The sequence below is a fragment of the Galeopterus variegatus genome, unplaced genomic scaffold (assembly GCF_000696425.1).
Source record: "Galeopterus variegatus unplaced genomic scaffold, G_variegatus-3.0.2 Scaffold3472, whole genome shotgun sequence".
NCBI lineage: Eukaryota > Metazoa > Chordata > Mammalia > Dermoptera > Cynocephalidae > Galeopterus > Galeopterus variegatus.
The window spans coordinates 147,907-165,768 of NW_007729583.1; the positions used below are offsets into that span (position 1 = coordinate 147,907).

The 17,862-nt window shown below is 38.4% G+C and overlaps 1 protein-coding gene across 5 annotated transcripts in view; it reads right to left on the bottom strand.

Annotated features, from left to right (window-relative positions):
* The window catches only part of TOM1L1 (target of myb1 (chicken)-like 1), a 41,837-nt gene that overhangs the window by 19,743 nt on the left and 4,232 nt on the right, over nt 1–17,862 (bottom strand). For 3 of the 5 annotated variants that reach the window (XM_008585145.1, XM_008585144.1, XM_008585146.1), the window contains exons 2-7: nt 17,302–17,386; nt 15,832–15,910; nt 10,735–10,884; nt 9,979–10,110; nt 9,118–9,222; nt 8,219–8,335 (exon numbers count right to left, since the gene is read on the bottom strand). In XM_008585145.1, coding sequence (XP_008583367.1) covers nt 8,219–8,335; nt 9,118–9,222; nt 9,979–10,110; nt 10,735–10,884; nt 15,832–15,910; nt 17,302–17,386 — 668 coding nt within the window. Of the gene's footprint in view, nt 1–8,218; nt 8,336–9,117; nt 9,223–9,978; nt 10,111–10,734; nt 10,885–15,245; nt 15,254–15,831; nt 15,911–17,301; nt 17,387–17,862 lie in introns of those variants that run through there. The other 2 variants (XM_008585148.1, XM_008585147.1) reach the window with 2 other exon arrangements.

Consider the following 17,862-nt stretch of genomic DNA (forward strand, 5'->3'; position numbering starts at 1 on the left):
AGATTCTCACACCAAACTCTATCACTGGCCACCGTGTCCACAAATCATCCCCTTCCTGAGTATGCAGCCTCATCTGTAAAGGAAGGGAGATGGATTCAATGGCATTGACAGTCCCTTCCACTCTTAACACCGTACAAGTTTCTTAATGGGAAATACAATAAGAGTGGTCAGGGGAGAATGTCCCCCCCTCCTCTTTTTAAAAAAACCTCTCAGGTTTTTCTCTCAACTGATTACAAATTATCTTCACAGGATCAAATTTTAGATTCCCACGATTCTAAATTTCTCTAATAAGTTAGAATATGGTTTTTTCAAGTTGTAGTTTCAAAACCTGAGCTCCCTTTATTCTATAAAAGACTAAAACATTCTCCTCTTTCGATGTGCTATTGGGACTCAGCCAAAAATGAGATAGACTACAGTGGGAGGTACCAGGGGAAAATCAGCTATTCAAGATAACAGTAAAGTGGTCCAAAGGCCCATGCGTAATGCCAGGAGAGTACATGCAGGCAGCACATGTTGCAGCTCTTCATTCCTATGGCCATAGCAGACACCTTCAACTCATCCCAACACTAGTCAGACTGGATGTAGCCTCAGAATAATCACACTCCACATGGGCAGATGAAAGGAAATCCAGTCTCCACCCCTAATGAAGTTCAAAGACCACAAGCAACACAGTGTTGTCTACTACACAAAAAGATGTCTACTACACAAAATGGTTTTACTGTCTAAGAGTCTTAACAAAAAGTAGGAGTTCTGTTTATTAGTAGGGCTTTAGAATCTAACTGCTTGGCATGGATTAGAGGAACAGAAAGGGGATTCCAAGTGACTCTATTGGATTTCAGATGTAAGGAAACAGACAAGGGAACTGGTTCCAAATAAACAGAACAGCTACTACAAAGTAAGCACAAACAGACAAAATAGGAAGAGGCTCTAAGTACACAGGCTGGTTTTAATGTTAAATAGTATGGCATGACTGTGGTCACTGATAAAGTATATATGCAAGAAGAGCCAAGAAATTTTTGAGTGAAGGCTTTTCCTATGTGCTGAGCTTCTTTCTTTTGCCCTGCAGATCCACTGTCCACACTTTTTGCCTTACTCTGTGCCCTGGGGTCTGGCTTGTAGGGTCCACATTGCCAGGTCCCCTGCCCTCTCACTTCTGATTGAATTCAGCCAACAGGGAATGCTGGCAGGAAACAGGAGGATGGGAGGAGAATGAGGTCTGCATACTTATTCCCACCACTCCTTCCACCAAAGGCACTGCCGCTCTCAAGCCTGCCTTCTCCACATTATTCTGTTCTTTGGTTTCTGACAAAAGTTCCCTCTTTTTGTCTATTTGTACTTAAGGACATTAGTTAACAGCCCAGGGCGGTGATCGAGCCCTTTTGGTTTCCCTGAATTCTACCACATTTTGTTAAATAAACAGTACTTTGATTAAACTGTCAAGTTACCCAAATTGAGTATGTCATGTTTGGTTAATATACCTACAAGGCAAGAAAACACATATTTAGAGTAATTAAAATAGTGTGATACCAATTTAGGCACAGGCAAGAAGGTCAAGGGAAGAGAATAGCCTCCAGAAAACATCCTTGTACTAGAATACAGGGTATGTGACAAAGGGGCATTTAAAACCATTGCAGATGGTATGAATTGTTAGTAAATGTTATTTGGACAACCAATCATCTACTTAAAAAATAAATGAAGATAAACTCCTTATCTCATACCAAGGAGAAAGATTTGAATTTGAAGAACCTGGTAGAGGGAAATAACAAAATTTCCCCCTAAAGTCTCTAGAAGGAATGTGGCTTTGTGGACACCATGATTTCAGACTTCTGGACTTCAGAACTGTGAAAGTATAAATTTCTATTGTTTTAAGCCAAAAAAAAAAAAAAACCCAAAACAACAACAAAAAGATTTGAATTTTAAGCCATATAAAATCTAGGGGAAAAGCCTATTGCTTTATTAATCATATTTTTATTGAGTAATCACATTGTGTCAGGTGCTGATCTGGGAGTCAGAACCTGGGTAGTGAACAAGACAAGGCTTGTGGAGTTTCCAATCAGTAGGCAAAGACAAATGACAAGAAAAGACTCAGGTAAGTGCCAGGTGGAGAATGAAATGGTGATGTGATAGGAGGGTAGCTGATTTTAGACTGGAGAGTTACAAAAGACTTCTCAGGAGGTCACACTGAGATCAGAATGACAAGAAAAAGCTGGCCCCTTGAGGACAGGGAATCATGTGAGTCAGGGATGAAACAGTTCCCCAGCAAGAGTGAACTCATCATGTTCAAAGAACAGGAAGGGGTCAGTGTGCATGTGCCATGTAAGGAGAAGGATGATCAGGAAGGGCTTTGCAGCAAGAGTAGGGAGGGTGGGTTTTATTCCCGTGTATTGGGAAGCCACTGGAGTGTATCAAGCAAAGAACAACAATATCTGTTTACCTTTTAAAAACCTGTGGCGTACATTAGCATTAATAAAGTGAATGTATTTCACAGGGCCTAGCCTCCAAAGCCCTGTAGTTTCAGGTATAACCTAACCTTTTAAAATTACATATAGAAATGTTAAGCTTGCAAAAGACAGGAAATTTTCCCCAGGCTAAAGTCTCTGTTGTAGATAAAGAATTGTAACACAGCAAAATTGCTGGCTCAAGGACAGATGCCACTGGAGCAGGTTAACCTAAAGTTACTTGATTGTTATGTAAAAATACTAAGGAAATTGCTCTAGGAAAAGACAGTATTTGCCAAGAACAAGCTTTTCTTGGTGGATAGACTTAACCTTTTGCAAACTGCATTATGGAATGTCACTTTATCTCACTGATGTTACCAGCTTCTATTGTTAAACTATACTTAGCCATAACTCTACCTATGATCCTTTTCTGTAACCTCCTGCCTTGGAAAATAAATACTGGGAGAAGACCCCAGTCCAGTGTTATTTTTCCAAGGAGAAATGCCTCTCTCTCTAGGGTTCCTGGAAAATTAACCCCTTCGGGACTTCTCACTGCTCAGAAGAAATGGGCTTTGAGCAATCCTTTTTGCATCTCTGTCACCCAGGGGAAGAGAGGTGACAAAAACCTATAATACAGATGCTCAACATCAGTAGTCATTAAGGAAATGCAAATCAAAACTGTAATGAGATACTACCTCATAACTACTAGATGGCTATTTAAAAAAGTAAAGACAAAAACAAAACACAACAGACAATAATAAGTGCTGATGAGGATGTGGAGAAATTGGAACCCTAGTACATTGCTGGTAGGAATGTAAAATGGTGTAGCCACTGTGCAAAACAGTTTGATTGTTCCTTGAAAAGTTAATCATGGAGTTACTATATGACCCAGAAATTCTACTCTTAGGCTGACCCTCAAAAGAAGAGAACATATGTATTCAAACAAAAACCTGTACAAGAATATACATAAGCAATATTATTCACAATAGCCAAAGGGTAAAAACAACCCAAATGTCTACCAGCTAGTGAATGGATAAATAAAATGTGGTATACTCATACAATTAAATATTAGTAGGTCATAAAAGGAATGATATTCTGATACATGCTATAATATTGATGAACCTTGAAAACATTAAAGTGAAAGAAGACAGACAAAAACGGTTACATATTGTAGATTCCATTTATATAAAATGTTCAGAATTGGTTTTCACCCCAAAAGGAAACCTCATGCCCATTAAGTAGTCTCTCTCCCTTCTTGTCTTCCCCAAGTTCCAGATCTGGTCAAAAAGCAGACAAGTGGTTATCTCGGGTAATGAAAATGTTTTGGAACTAAATAGAGGAAACACTTACATTGTGAGTGTACATAAATGCCACTGAATCGTACACTTTCAAATGGCTAATTTAGATCAACAGCAGTGGAGTTATTTAGCTTAAAAAAATTCAAATGCTTTTCAAAAAAAAAATTAAGAATAACACTCCCACACCAGATCTTTATATGTTATTAACAAAAAGCGTAAAAGTAAAAATAGGGTTACACATTCAATAGTCTCTGAACAAGTTGATCCGATGCCAGAACCCATTCAACTTGAATTGGCCATGGGCAGTATTCTAAAAGCTGATTTATAACCTAAGTCTCTTTATTATTCAAGGCAATACACAGCTCTGAGCTCTGCCATTAAAACAGCAAAGCAACAAATTAGCATTATCCTTGTAAAATTCAACCAAACATCTCCACCCAAAGACTCTAAGACAGAAACGCATTTCAGTGCACTACAGGATGGAATAAAATATGAAACTGGATCCACATATTTAAATAACAGGTTTCCATGTACATTTTTACTGAAGGACTGTTTGCCACAGATGGATGAGAATATGAGAGAAAAGTCATAAATCATTTCATTTTAGAGTTCCAAAAGGTATGGAAAGACCATGTGGAACTAAAAATACTGCTGTGGCCATTTTTTAAAAATATTATCTGCCACATACCCTTTTACTTTGATATTTAATTTTTTAAATTTTAGTTTTACCCACTTGTTAGCATCATGAGTTACAATGTTTCTACCTATAAAAGCTTCCAATTGTGGATTTTTAAAAAGGATTACTACATATAAACTCCATTTAATGAAAAAATTTCCTTCGATTTCCTATACAAATAGGATATGTTTAATATTACTGGGTTTTTTTTTATTACTAAGTATCATCTAAGTTCTTCATTTTACACACACACAGAAAGTCAGTCCACTGATAGTAGTAATACGCCCAAGGCCAAGACCCCCAAGAATCCTTAGCAAAATGATATAATGCTCCTAAGTAAAATGTTCTAAAAATAAAAATAATACACTTAAAGCCACTGATTTAAAATATTGATTTGTTCTCAGCAAATGGAGATTTTTTTTCAACTCAGTTTGCAAATGTTGGGTTAGACAAAGACTCTTAAAGATTTTAGTATTCCAAAGAACTTTATGAACCTCCAAGAGGAGAAATATAGTAGGCAATTGGTTCTGAGAACTTATTTAATCACAGATGTCATTTTCCATCCATAGAACACAGTATAAGACCAATGAGAAATGCTCTCAAGTTGTTTCTTAGAGTTTTGTCTTGCTTCCCCAAAACTCATCATCTCAGTGTCACCAGAAGGACCTTTCTAATATCTGATCTGGCTGGTTATGTAGCCTGATCTGGTTTTTCAGCTTATGCCCTTTTAATAGTTCCCTATAGCCATTCTAACCAAGCCCACTCTTTGGCATGGTATAAAGGTCCTCAATAACCTGTACAGATCAGATCTTACCTCCTCTGGAATTTTATGTTCCCAAGCTGTGGTTTTATCTCTATTTTTTTATTTTTGGCGGCTGGCCCATATGGGGAACTGAACCCTTACCCTTGGTGTTACAAGACTGTGCTGTAACCAGCTGAGCTAACTGGCCAGCCCTAAGCTGTGGTTTTTTTTTTTTTTTTTGTCTTTTTTCGTGACCGGCAACGGATCGCAACCCTCAGTGTCGCGCCCGTACCGGACCGGGGCCGGCAACGGGATCGCAACCCTCGGTGTTGCGCCCGCACCTCGCTCAGCCAGTGAGCAGCCGGTCTGTATGTGGGATCCGAACCCTCGGCGGGAGCGCCGCCGCGCTCCCAAGCGGCGCACTGTAGCAGTGCGCCACTGGGCCGGCCCCTAAGCTGTGGTTTTAAATCCTCCTCTCATCCCTTCACACCTGAAAGATACCACAAATTCACATCCTTTAATAGTGGGGTAAGGGCTGCCAACTTCTTTAAGAGGTGTATCTTAGTCTGTGGGTATAGGCTTATATAGATAGTTTGAGAAATGATCTCTAGCTTTGTTTGTTTTTATTTTTATGTTTTAAACAACCCTTTCAAAACAACCCCTTAGCAAACCCCGTGGAGCTGGCAGACAGCACAAAAACAGAGCAAGGCCTGGGTTTGACTCACAAGCCATAGTTTGCTGGCTTCTGAATTAGAAGAAAGCACAAGCTAGGACATTCAAGATTGTCCACAATGAGTACTGCCACAGAACATGGAGAGAATAAAAGGGTGCTCCATGCTGAAAGGCTGTAGAAGCTGAGAACAAGATGGCACATAGTGCAACTAACAGACAGACTGACTGAGGTATGGCAGTGAAACAATCAGGCAAAACAACCCATGCTCCTGTTTCTTTTCCCATTTGAGACCAGATAGCTGAGGCAAGAGTAGTGTTTCCAGGTGGGAACAATAATTGGGACAGAGAGATAGGGTATTGATTCCAAGTGCTGGTAGCATCCAGAAAAAAAAAAAAAAAAAATGGGAAGCATATAACCCAGAAGACCAACTATCGTTCTACCTCACCTAGTATAACCCATGCTGATATCCCATGCTCTGAAAACAGTACCAAGCACAAGCCACAGCAAGTACATCCTCACGCTGGCATAGGTGAACTAGGTCAGCAGAAAATGCACACCAGATGGCAGAGAATCTCACACCAAAATAAGCTCACTATCAGCAATCCAGCCAGACATCTGAAGAATGCAAATGAAAGAGGTGACAATCAAACGAATTTGCAGCCAAGAAAGGAGAACCCATAGAGCAAACAGGAAAGCAACATTAAAAATAATTACTATCCTTAGAAAGATAAAGGAGAAATGGGCAACCATGAAAAAAAAAAAAAAGAAAGAAAAAAACTATTATACAAATCCAAATCAATTTTTTAAGTAAAAAATGTAATTGTTGAAATAAAACATGTATTGGAAGAGCTAAAAATAGACAACCTGATACACAAGTTTTAGAGAATACATCGAATAGAAAAATTTTCCCAGAACTAACTCACAAAAAAATAAAGAGATAAAAAGTATAAAAGAAATGTTGAGAAATGGAAGAATCCAACTGAAAGTTTCATCATCTAAAAAAAGTTCCATAAAAAGAAAACAGAAAGAATGGCAGAAAGACAATGTCTGAATGAAGACCTAAGAATTTCCTAGAATTTAAAATACACGTAAGTTGAAAGGACAAAAGGCCTAGCAACTACTAAGCAGGATAAGTAAGGGAAACATACATATGCACATATGTGCATACATATCCTTTCAGAGAGTATAGCAAAATTTCATATATATTAAAGTCAAGAGAAAACACAAATGCTATCAGAGGAAAAAAAACATAAAACAAAGGAGAAAGAATCAAAACAATCATACTTTTCATCAGCAACATTGCACCCACAAGAACAATGGAACAAGATCTTTAAAGGAATTAAGAAAAAGAATTTTGTACCTAGAATCCTAAATCTAGCTAATCTAGCATTTATCATGGCAACAAAAAGACATTTCTAGACATACAAACACTCAAAGTTTACCACTAGTGGATGGATGTAGTTTAGCAAAAAAAAAAAGAAATGATTCAAAGACATAGCAGTGAAATACAAGAAGCGTTGTTGAGAAAATTCTTAATAATTTTTTGTTTCTGAAATGAGCAAGAAAAATGTTGTTCATAACAATCTAAGAAGTTAAAGGAAAGATGACACCAGCATGAGAAGTGGGTAGTGGGAATCTGAGAAAAGTAAAAATATGATAAGGCTCTTAGCTTGTCTGGGAAGAAAAAGACTTAGAAACTGATTTTTTCCTAACTGCTTCTAAAATTAATAAGTTTTAAAATTTAAAAATGATAATTAAAAGAACAAACCAGTAGAAGGAAAAAGTAACTACAGTACTTTACAGGAACATCAATGAACCAACATAGAGGAAGGTGTTAGAAGGCCACAGACTGCCCTGTCCACCTGTTCCTCTACAGCCTGAGTACTGCCTCCATCTAAGCATTTCCTACAATCCTCATCTTTCTTCTTATCTCCATCCTTAACAAATTTTATATTATAGCATCTATAATGCCTTATTGTGTTAGTTTTTTACATACTGATATCGCTCACTAGACATCCGTTCTTAAGGACTAGGACAGCCTGCTTCTCATTTCTGCATCCCTTACCACATCATAGTTACTCAATATATTTGTTGAACAGATATAGAGGGAATTTTTATACGCTTAAAACAATTAGAGACTAGATTATATATGATCAAGGCTATAAATTAAGTAAATTATTTGTTGCAAGAGGATAAGGACCATTTCTAAGATAGTACGGCATATCTGATAAAGTCACTTTTGCATCTTTTTGTTATGTTTAGAAATCAATTGATGTCAGGATGCAAAAGGATAGACTCGACAATATTAAGGGGCTTCCATCTCCAAAGCTCAAAGTTTAGAGAAAACTTTATGAGACACTTCAACTGATTGTCCCTGAAAAAGCACTACACCTGCAGAAGCTCTATGTCTTCATGGTTTTCGGACCCAGGAGCATTCTCCATCAATATGGTGAACATCACTTTCACATTCATTTTCACCATATCCAACTCACTGTGCAATTTTCCAATCTGTAGAGAGTAACACAATTAATCGCCAGTCGGTAAGTGTGACAGAAAGAATGGCTACCTTTTTTTCCTGCTCCAGGGACATTTGCCGGAAAAGAAAATGCTTCTGCAAAATGTAATATTTTCAAACATATATTTAAATTTATATAAATATATATAGTTATTTTACAAATGTAAAATATTAAAATGAAGAATAAAGAAACACTTTTTTCCTGGATTAAATTCTAAGAGAAATTAATCACATGGATTTTTATATAAGTAATACTGAATAATAATAATACAAAGTATTCAATGATAGTTCCCATATAGCAGGACAGAAATGAACTTCATATAATAATTGCTTATTTGGACCTTTGGTAAACAGATATAAACAAAGAAGTAAATGTAATTCAGATGGCACAATTAATACAAGTAATAAGACTACCACTTAGCTCTCTGAAGTGATATACAAATAGCCCTACAAGGAGCAACAGGAATCAGCTGGTTGACACAAGATCCAGTCCACAGCCAAGGTTTCGCAAAGCCACAAAAGCCACTAGCCAAGCATAACTCTTACTTAAAAGCTTGGGTTTTGGAATCAGACAGAATCCATGGGATTAATTCCACTTAAAACTGAACTGTAATAAGTCAGACAGTATCACTAAGCCTCAGTTTCCTCCTCTGTAAAATGAGGGTAGTAATGTATCTACTCCTCATAATGTTATTAGGAAGAAAAAACAAATTGTACATAAAATGATTAGAACTTAGAAAAAGACATCCATAAATACAGTTGTTGCTGTTGTTACCTGTTCTGGGACCAATGTAATAGTTGAGTTCTTGGGAACAATTACAGAAGGAAGAGCCGGTGCAGTAGGGACTGATGCTGGTGGGTTGGATGAGATCTGAGCAGTCTATGAGTACAAAATATGCAAATAGTATTTGAATTAACATAGCCACCCCAAGCCCAGTTTATCCATTCATCTGACCCAAGGACTCTCAACCAAAGTCCTGGGTAGAGGGGGTTAGCCCAGAGTAAACCATCAAATGTATGAGCTGTAAGTATTTTAAGAAGAGAGCTAAGCAAATGACACACCCATAAGGAAGTAGGTAATCAATAAAACGTGGCTGCTATTACAACTGTTAACTGAATTTCAATTTAATAAAATGCTTGGTTTTTACCAAGGGTCTACATGATAAACTGCCATGGGCTATTATTGCTGCCCTCTCTCTGAGCTGTTAAAAACAAATGGTAAATCAGTTCATTTCAAGTCTTTTTAAGCCACCACTGGCAAGGTATCCCCCTTCTTCACCAATGAATACCTCCCCGAGTCAATGCCTCTCCTCCAACCATTGGTAGAGAACCCAAAGCAATCTAGGCAGTGCCTCTCAACATTAAGGTGCAGAGAAAATATCTGAAAATTTTGTAAAAAGGGAGATTCTGATTTAGTCTAGGGTTGAGCATGCCTAACAAGCTCCCAGATTATACCCCAAATCATAATGAGTAGCAAGGTCCTCAGCCTCAGGTATTCTATGAGATATCACAATATCTTTCTCATGAATTAATCATTTTGCTTAAGCTGAGTGGAGCTAGGGTTGTCCCCTGCAATGAGAAAAGACCCAATTAATATACTATTGTATTCTACATGGATGAAAGAAAGGTCTCCTACCTCCTGTCTTACTGTCTCAGCCTCTGCCTCTGCATCTGAGGAAGGAAACTGAACACCTTTCTTAAGCAGGTCCAGATACACTTCTTTCACTTCACTTATATCCACACCTCCTGGGAAACCCTGCGACCACGTCTGAATTCGAGAGACGGAAAGTTCCAGAGTTAAAACAGCAATAAAAACAAAACACAATTCTTAAGCTCGTGATAAAAAAATGAGAGATTGACAATTATGTACCTTAGTAAGAGAAAGCTACTTTTGAATGCCATAGACAAAATGTTCATTTTCAAAGATTAGAATAATATTATAAAATATTTTATATCATCAGACAACCACGCTTCGACATCTTAATGAAAACCTAGGATAGATATTATCAATTATTTTTTGCTATACTGAATCCAAAATTAGTAGATTCTACAATAGCATCAATAGCTCTTTTGCCAAGTAATTTTAAACTAGTCAGTTTTCAACTCTAGAACAGTTTCCACACCTGCAAAATGAACATACACATCACTGTCTTTCCTACCTGACATGCATACAATAGAAATTGTGAGGAAAGTCGGGAAATGACTACAAATTCTTCTGAAAATGGGCACCATCTGATGCCAAGAAATTATTATTAAACAGAAACCAAAACAGCAAAACTGTTTTCTGGATCAATCTTAGGTATATAAAGGATCACTGAAATAATCAGGAGGTATGTCATTATGTCCCTAATCTTACAAATTCACCATCCCATGAAGTATACAACAGACTTACCTTAATGAAATTCAAGATTCTATTCTGAATGTGTAATGGCAAGGTGTATCTGGGATTCAGCAACTTAACTAGACTATCTTTAACAAATTCCTTCTTCACAACCAGAGACTGGAAACTTGGACCACAGTTCTGCATGCACATGTCAATAAGCTAAATCAGAGAGAAAAATTAAACATTATATATCTCTGGCAAAACTGCCTCCTAAATATAAGGCAAAAATTGTTAAATAATGATTTCCACCAGCATTCAAATGAAGAAAAATAATTTAGTGACTACTAAAATATATGGAAAAATGTTAGGTTCTAGGGATATGAAGTAGTGTTAAGTGTAATGTCACTGAGGATAGACATGTTGGGGAGGCAGGACACAAGCATAAGAGCATTAAGAGCAACACAAGGTAGTAAATGCCAAGTGCTGAACAGAAAGTGCAAGCAAAACACATGGGCTCCAGAGAGCGTAACATCTGTCCCAGCTTATCCAGGGCAGTCCTGGTCTTTTCCTGTTGTCCTGGCTTTATTAATGATGACACACCCTTTTACTCTCAATAATGTCCTGGCTAGGATGATACATTACACAGTTGCTCTAGCTATAAGACCTGTATAGGCAAGTTTGGTTATTTAGGGCCAGGTGGTCTTACACTGGGAGCGCAGCGACGCTCCCGCCGCGGGTTTGGATCCTATATAGGGATGGCCGGTGTGCTCACTGGCTGAGCGCAGTGCGGCCGGTCTCAAAAAGGACAAAAAAAAAAATGGGAGCTGAGTACATGCAGCTATGTGAAATGCAGGGAAAACCTTTAAGGCAAAGAAAATAAAAACAAAATCCAAAACATTTAAGCTGAATCTACACTAATACAAGTTAGTTACACAAAGCTGAAAAATTGAATAACAAATGACATTTAGTTTGATAGAGTATTACAGTGAGTTTTTAATGGTACAATGTTGAGAAGAAAAGTGCTTCTATTTCATCGTGAGTATTTCTATAGAAATACTTCACCCAACTGGTTGCGTGGTCTTAGGCAAACAATAAGGAGAACATGACATCGGTAAAGTCACTGTCCAAGTCTCACTTTCCCTAATAGCAAAATGAACGGTGAATTTCTTGCTAAATATTCTACAAACCAATTTTTACCTTTGGAGCACCAAGATTTTACGATAATGGGTAACATTCCCAGGAGGTACATGCACAAAATCAGAAAGTCAACATGAAATGCTGAGAACGTTAGAATTTGGAGACCAGAAACCATGCCCTCTGTTTTCCTGCTGGAATCCAGAATGTCAGGACTAATTACTTCTGTATCACCTCCTCCATTATGCCACCAGTACCTCTTCCACCCCTCAGCCCACTCAGATAAGTAATAAAACCTACTGTGGCAAATTGGAAAAATTAAATATATTGTTTTTATATATTTTGAAACTGGGCTTTGGTGCAAAAGTGTGTTCAGATAACCTATCTTTGGAAACAGGACAGCTAAGAATTTATCGCCTGGGCTGGGTTAGAGAACTTAGGAGCCAAGGGACCAAGAGAGACTGAAGTGGGTGACTCTAGGCTTCACTGATCTCCTTTTGTGCCTGGCTTGGGCAAATCACTTGTCCTAAGCCTCCATATCCTTGTCTGCAAAATGGGCATGATAGATCCCTTTGGAAGACTGTTGTAAAGACTAAATGAAATATAATGTGTGTAAAGAGCCTGACACAAAACAGGACCTCAATAAATAGTAACTATTTGGATCACCTGCTTCAAGGAGAATTTCCTAGTAGGGAAGAATGTGTTCACTAGCTGATAGAGTATGCTTTTCAGAGAGGGCTGGAAGAAAAAGAGCTACTTGGCAGTTTTATTTCTCATGGTAAATTTCTAAACCAGGCACAGTAACAACAACCAGGTTTCAGGTCCATCAGAGCTAAAGACTGTGCCTGGACCACTCACAGTGACCATACCAAGCAAGGCATGGCTACCATATCCTATGATGACATGCCTAGGAAAAAACTCAGTTTTCTCACTAACTGCAACAAGCCCCTGGAGGGACAGCCACATTTTTGCAAGTCTTCTGAAACCCCCACAGCTCACCATTTAGTTGGTATTCCACAAAGTTCATGGTAAATTTCTAAACCAGGCACAGTAACAACAACCAGGTTTCAGGTCCATCAGAGCTAAAGACTGTGCCTGGACTACTCACAGTGACCATACAAAGCAAGGCATGGCTACCATATCCTATGATGACATGCCTAGGAAAAAACTCAGTCTTCTCACTAACTGCAACAACCACATTTTTGCAAGTCTTCTGAAACCCCCACAGCTCACCATTTAGTTGGTATTCCACAAAGGCCTATTAATTAATTGATTCTCAGAAACCCATTCAACCACTTTTCATTTCACCATAGTAGTAGTACCTTGCTGAGATTTATCACAATTGACTTATTCAAGAAAAGCCCAATCTCTGGCTCAGAGTAATAAAGCCTGGTAACAAAATGTGTTTTATAAAAACAAAACTACTGGCTTCTTGACAAAACCACTCCACAACTGATGGTAGGAAATCATAGTAGTCAGATTTCATCAGAGACCTAATCAAGGCTAACAAGTCAATGAAAAACCTGAAATGACAGATAATATAAAGAACACTTATTATTGACTTTGACAGGTTCTCATCACTTCACAGTAATTAAATGAAAATGTCATATATACGATTACTTTTTTAAAAGTTTAGTGGTAAACTCTTCATTGCCTTTGACAGACATTGGGTGATTCTGTGACTAATTTCCCTTATAATTAAGTTTGGCTTAAGTGAATATTAAAGTCAGTTCTGAGGCCTTAAGCACACCTCTGCAGTGCCATGAGTCGTTTGAGGCGAGGTGACTGGGCCATTAAATACACAGCTTGGGAAAATCTGTGTGAAGATATCAGGAATCAAAGGCCTATTTAGATGAAAATCCAAGAGAAAGTAGGCATTTTCCCTGAGCTTAATGAATGCTAACCCTAACAATGAAGGTGTGTTCTTGACCCCTGACCTGTGACTCTCACCCTCATTTAGGTGCAGATTCTAGATTCTCTTGTTCTCACATACTGCTATGAAAATCATGAGGTGGAGAAGCTGCAGTTATCTGAGGTGGAACGTGCACAGCTGGTAGTGAGAGGTGAGAGGTTAGACGACCTGAAAGGAAGAGTGGGAGCCCAAAGAGAAATGGAGGGCCAGAGGGACAGCACTCTGGAACAACTCAACTTCCTCAGGGAAGGGTCCTGGTCCATCCTCAGCAGAAGGGACCACGATGGAGGAAGAGATGAGATGGGGATAAGAAGCAACCACCCAAAGTCAAGTAGGCTGGACACGGTGGAGAAGGAGGCAAACCATTATAAAGGGTAAACAGAAACAATACCCCATGCTGAAATAGAGAGGGTGACATAAATTCATCTTCCACCCTTATCTTCCTCACTCAAGCCTCTTAACCTTCTGCAGCCTTGAGATAGCCTAGACCCAGTGTACCCCATGCTGAAATAGAGAGGGTGACATAAATTCATCTTCCGCCCTTATCTTCCTCACTCAAGCCTCTTAACCTTCTGCAGCCTTGAGATAGCCTAGACCCAGTTCATTTTAGGGCACATTGATGCATCTCTCTGCCCCAGCTCTACAGTACCTTCCATTAGCTACTGAGTCTTGCATATACTAGGAGAGATTGACGAGGTGTGGGGGAGGAGGGCACTTAATCATCAAATCAGTCAACATGTGATATAACTGGCCCTGCACCATACAGAAAGGAGCTGAAGACAAAAAAATGGGCTCCTGTGTTTTATTTAAGAGGCTTGGCTCATTCTGAGAAGCAAAGTGGTATGGGGCAAGGGCATGGAATTTAGACTCTGAGGACTGGGTTCAAACCTTGTCTATGCTACATAATAGGCATTTAACACTGGAAAAATTACTAAACCTCTCTTAGTCTCAGTTTCTTCATCTGTGAAATGAGGTTAGTAATACAACTACTTCACAGGGCTGTCCAGAGCCTTAATCAGGTGCTAGGCATTTCTGATCATCAGTGACCCATTGTTCTGGTGTTTCTACAGACGTGCCTCACTCCTCTCTCTACACTTACCTCCATTTGGTGACTTTCCTGAGGTGGCCGCCATGAGTTAAGGACAGGAAAGAGGTCAAAAAAAGGTGAAGGAGGAAAATGCCTCTAAAACCATAGTTAGAACCCAACTTGAGGGGTTTCTTCAGTGAGTGCATGACAAAAACCGTTCAGTTTGTTCTTCTCAGTCTCCAAGTATGCAAGAAGCAGTAAATTTCCTTGGATGTGAAACTAGAAATCAGGAGCTATGCTCACATCTGCCTCACAGCCCTCTCGATAAATACCCTCAAAGCTCCTAAGAGCAGTGTGATGCTGCCTGTTTAGTGCCATAGCCATGCGTGGTGTGGGGCCAGGCTGAGGTGAATAAAGGCATGCAGAAGAAAGTGGGAAGCCACACCGCTCACTTTCAGGCAGCAGGCAGGACTTGCAACACATACTAAGGTCAAAAAGGCAACTCACCCACGTGACTGAAGAGGTCATATGGACAAGGATGGGGGGGAAATGGGAACACGTCAAATAAGAGTCCACACCCAAATCATACACAATATGGCACAAAGGAGAATTGCTGAGATAACAACGAACATGCTCCAAATACTACCAGGTAGCAGAACTTATCTGAAACTTAACGAACTACCAGCACCTTAGGACTCCAAAAGGTGTTCAAGTGAGGTACAAAGCTTAACAGGGAGGACTCTGCAAGACTTCAGTTCTCCCCATCTTCAACTATGGGTAATTAATGCATACACAAACTTCTTAGCTGATTCAGCATTTATAATACAAGTTTTTAACCACCAGTTCCTATCTCCTGACCAGGAAAAATCAATTCTCCAGGAACATTCTCTTTCCAAAAAATTAAATGCTATTACAGTCAATGGAACTCTCTCTCTATTTGGCAATTCTCAGTGAAGAATTTTAACTCATACTGTACATAACTCTTTGCTAACCTATTAGTTATCTCAGAATATTTTTTTTTAAACCCAGGATTAAAAATGGGACTATAGGTTGGGAAATCCCAAATTCTTAATTATAACATTACAGTACTTACTGACAAAGTAAGTTGAATTTCCGTATGATTGTAGTTTTTGGATATCCTTTTCTTCAAAGCTTTTACTGCATCTTTTGGCCTATAGCAAATAAATACACTGAAATCACCAATTTAGGCATTGCTGAAAACAAGGAGTGTCTCTGAAAAGCAATATGCATTGTGGAAAGAGAAATAGTTAAGGAACAGAAGACCAACGCCTTGCTTCTATTGTGTGACTCAAAGTGGATTACTTCTCACACCTAAATTTCCCACATAAAGGCAGACAATACCACCTACCCTCTTGTGAGAATCAAATAAAATATTTACGTAAAAGAATTACCTGGAAAGCACTATTGATGAAATGTGCTCATGCCCATATCCCTCCATAAATGCACAGAACCAGGTCACAGGAACCGTAACTTCCAAAACAATGAAGGTTACCATTTAATGAAGACTGTTAGTATTTCCTGAGCACCCCATCTGAGCAATCACATGTAGCATGATTTATAACATACCAGGTCAGCTTCTGATGTGCTACAATTTTATGGTATGAAGTAAGAACTATTTATAAGTAGAGGGTCAAATTTTACTTTATAAGATTCACTTTTTGTATTATCAATGAAGAAATTGATATTATTGACAAAGAAAAGGTTCATAGAGGAACTAAACGTGGTAAACAAGATTATAGGGAAAAAACTATAAACACTTAAAAGTACTAACCATAAGCACTATCCACTGATACATAATCAATAATTAAGTTATAATTTTTTTCTTCATCAACATAATCTAAACTAAATCTCTTTTTCTGTCAGTTATCACTTTAACAGGCACAGGAAAATTAATAAAACTTTATCGTTTATAATAACCTGTAATTGACTAAATTCAAAATAGTTGGCCCTGTTTAATGACTTTCTTTAAAACCTCAACTCTCCAAAGTTTAAAAAGCATAACAAAAGATAGCACATCATTTAAGAACATAGCATGAACACTGGTGAACTGGCTTTCAGAAAAACATAATTGTCCTGTGACAGGGAGGAAAAAAGACTGTTAGACTGTTCCCTGGTTAATAAAGATGATTTGCCCAGAGATAGGTCACCACTGGGAATCAATGAGCTTCTTGATAATATTTTTTAGTTACAGAAAATTTTGGCAATCAGGAGCAAAGAAAGAAACAATCTCTCTCTTTAAAAAAAAAAAAAAAAAAAAACAAACAAGGAAGTTGTACCTCACGGGCAAAAAATTTGTAACTATTAAAGAAAAAGCAAAGAGAAGAGGAAAAAAATTATAATGGATTTTCAGATATTCCACAGTCTGAAGCAAGCAGCTGCTCCAATATTTCAACTTGACATGTCCTCTCTAAGGTAGAGGGTGCCTAAGGGATGATGAAAACACTCTTTCAACAAGAAAACCAAAGAGTTTGCAAGAGAAAATGTGCTGTCATTCTGATGCTTCTTATCAGAGACAAATGCATGAACACCACACTGTACTCACCCATCCCTGGCAGTGTTAATTATGTCACAGATGTGCATAAACTGGCCCCAGTCTTCAGTCTGAACTCCAGCAAATGTAGCCTTTTCTGCAAAGAAAAAGCTGTTGTGTTGAGTCTGAGCTAAAGTCCCGTTTTCCTGAAATAATCTGCCTAGGGTGAACTAGCAAGTACCATTAAGTTTATATTACCAAAAGGCAAAGTGACTTTTTCCCCCCCTGAACAATTCCCAGTAATTCAGGAATCAATCAGAACCCAAGTCCAGAGTGCTGCTATTAAAACAGTAATGGGTGACCTATTAATAAAGACGGCAAGCATAACACCTGGCCACAGACAGTCCGGCTAAATCTCCATCTGCCTGTCTTTCAGAAAACGAACTATGGCTTATTGAATAGCTGCCTACAACGTGAACTTCACAATGCTATTTTATCTTATGCAATCTCATTTAACCCACTATTAGAAGTGATGAAACAGAAGTTCAGAGAGGTTAAGGAAATTACCCAGGGTTACACAACCAGTACAAGGTAGAACTGGCATTTAAATCTAAGTTGTTTGATCCCAGGGTT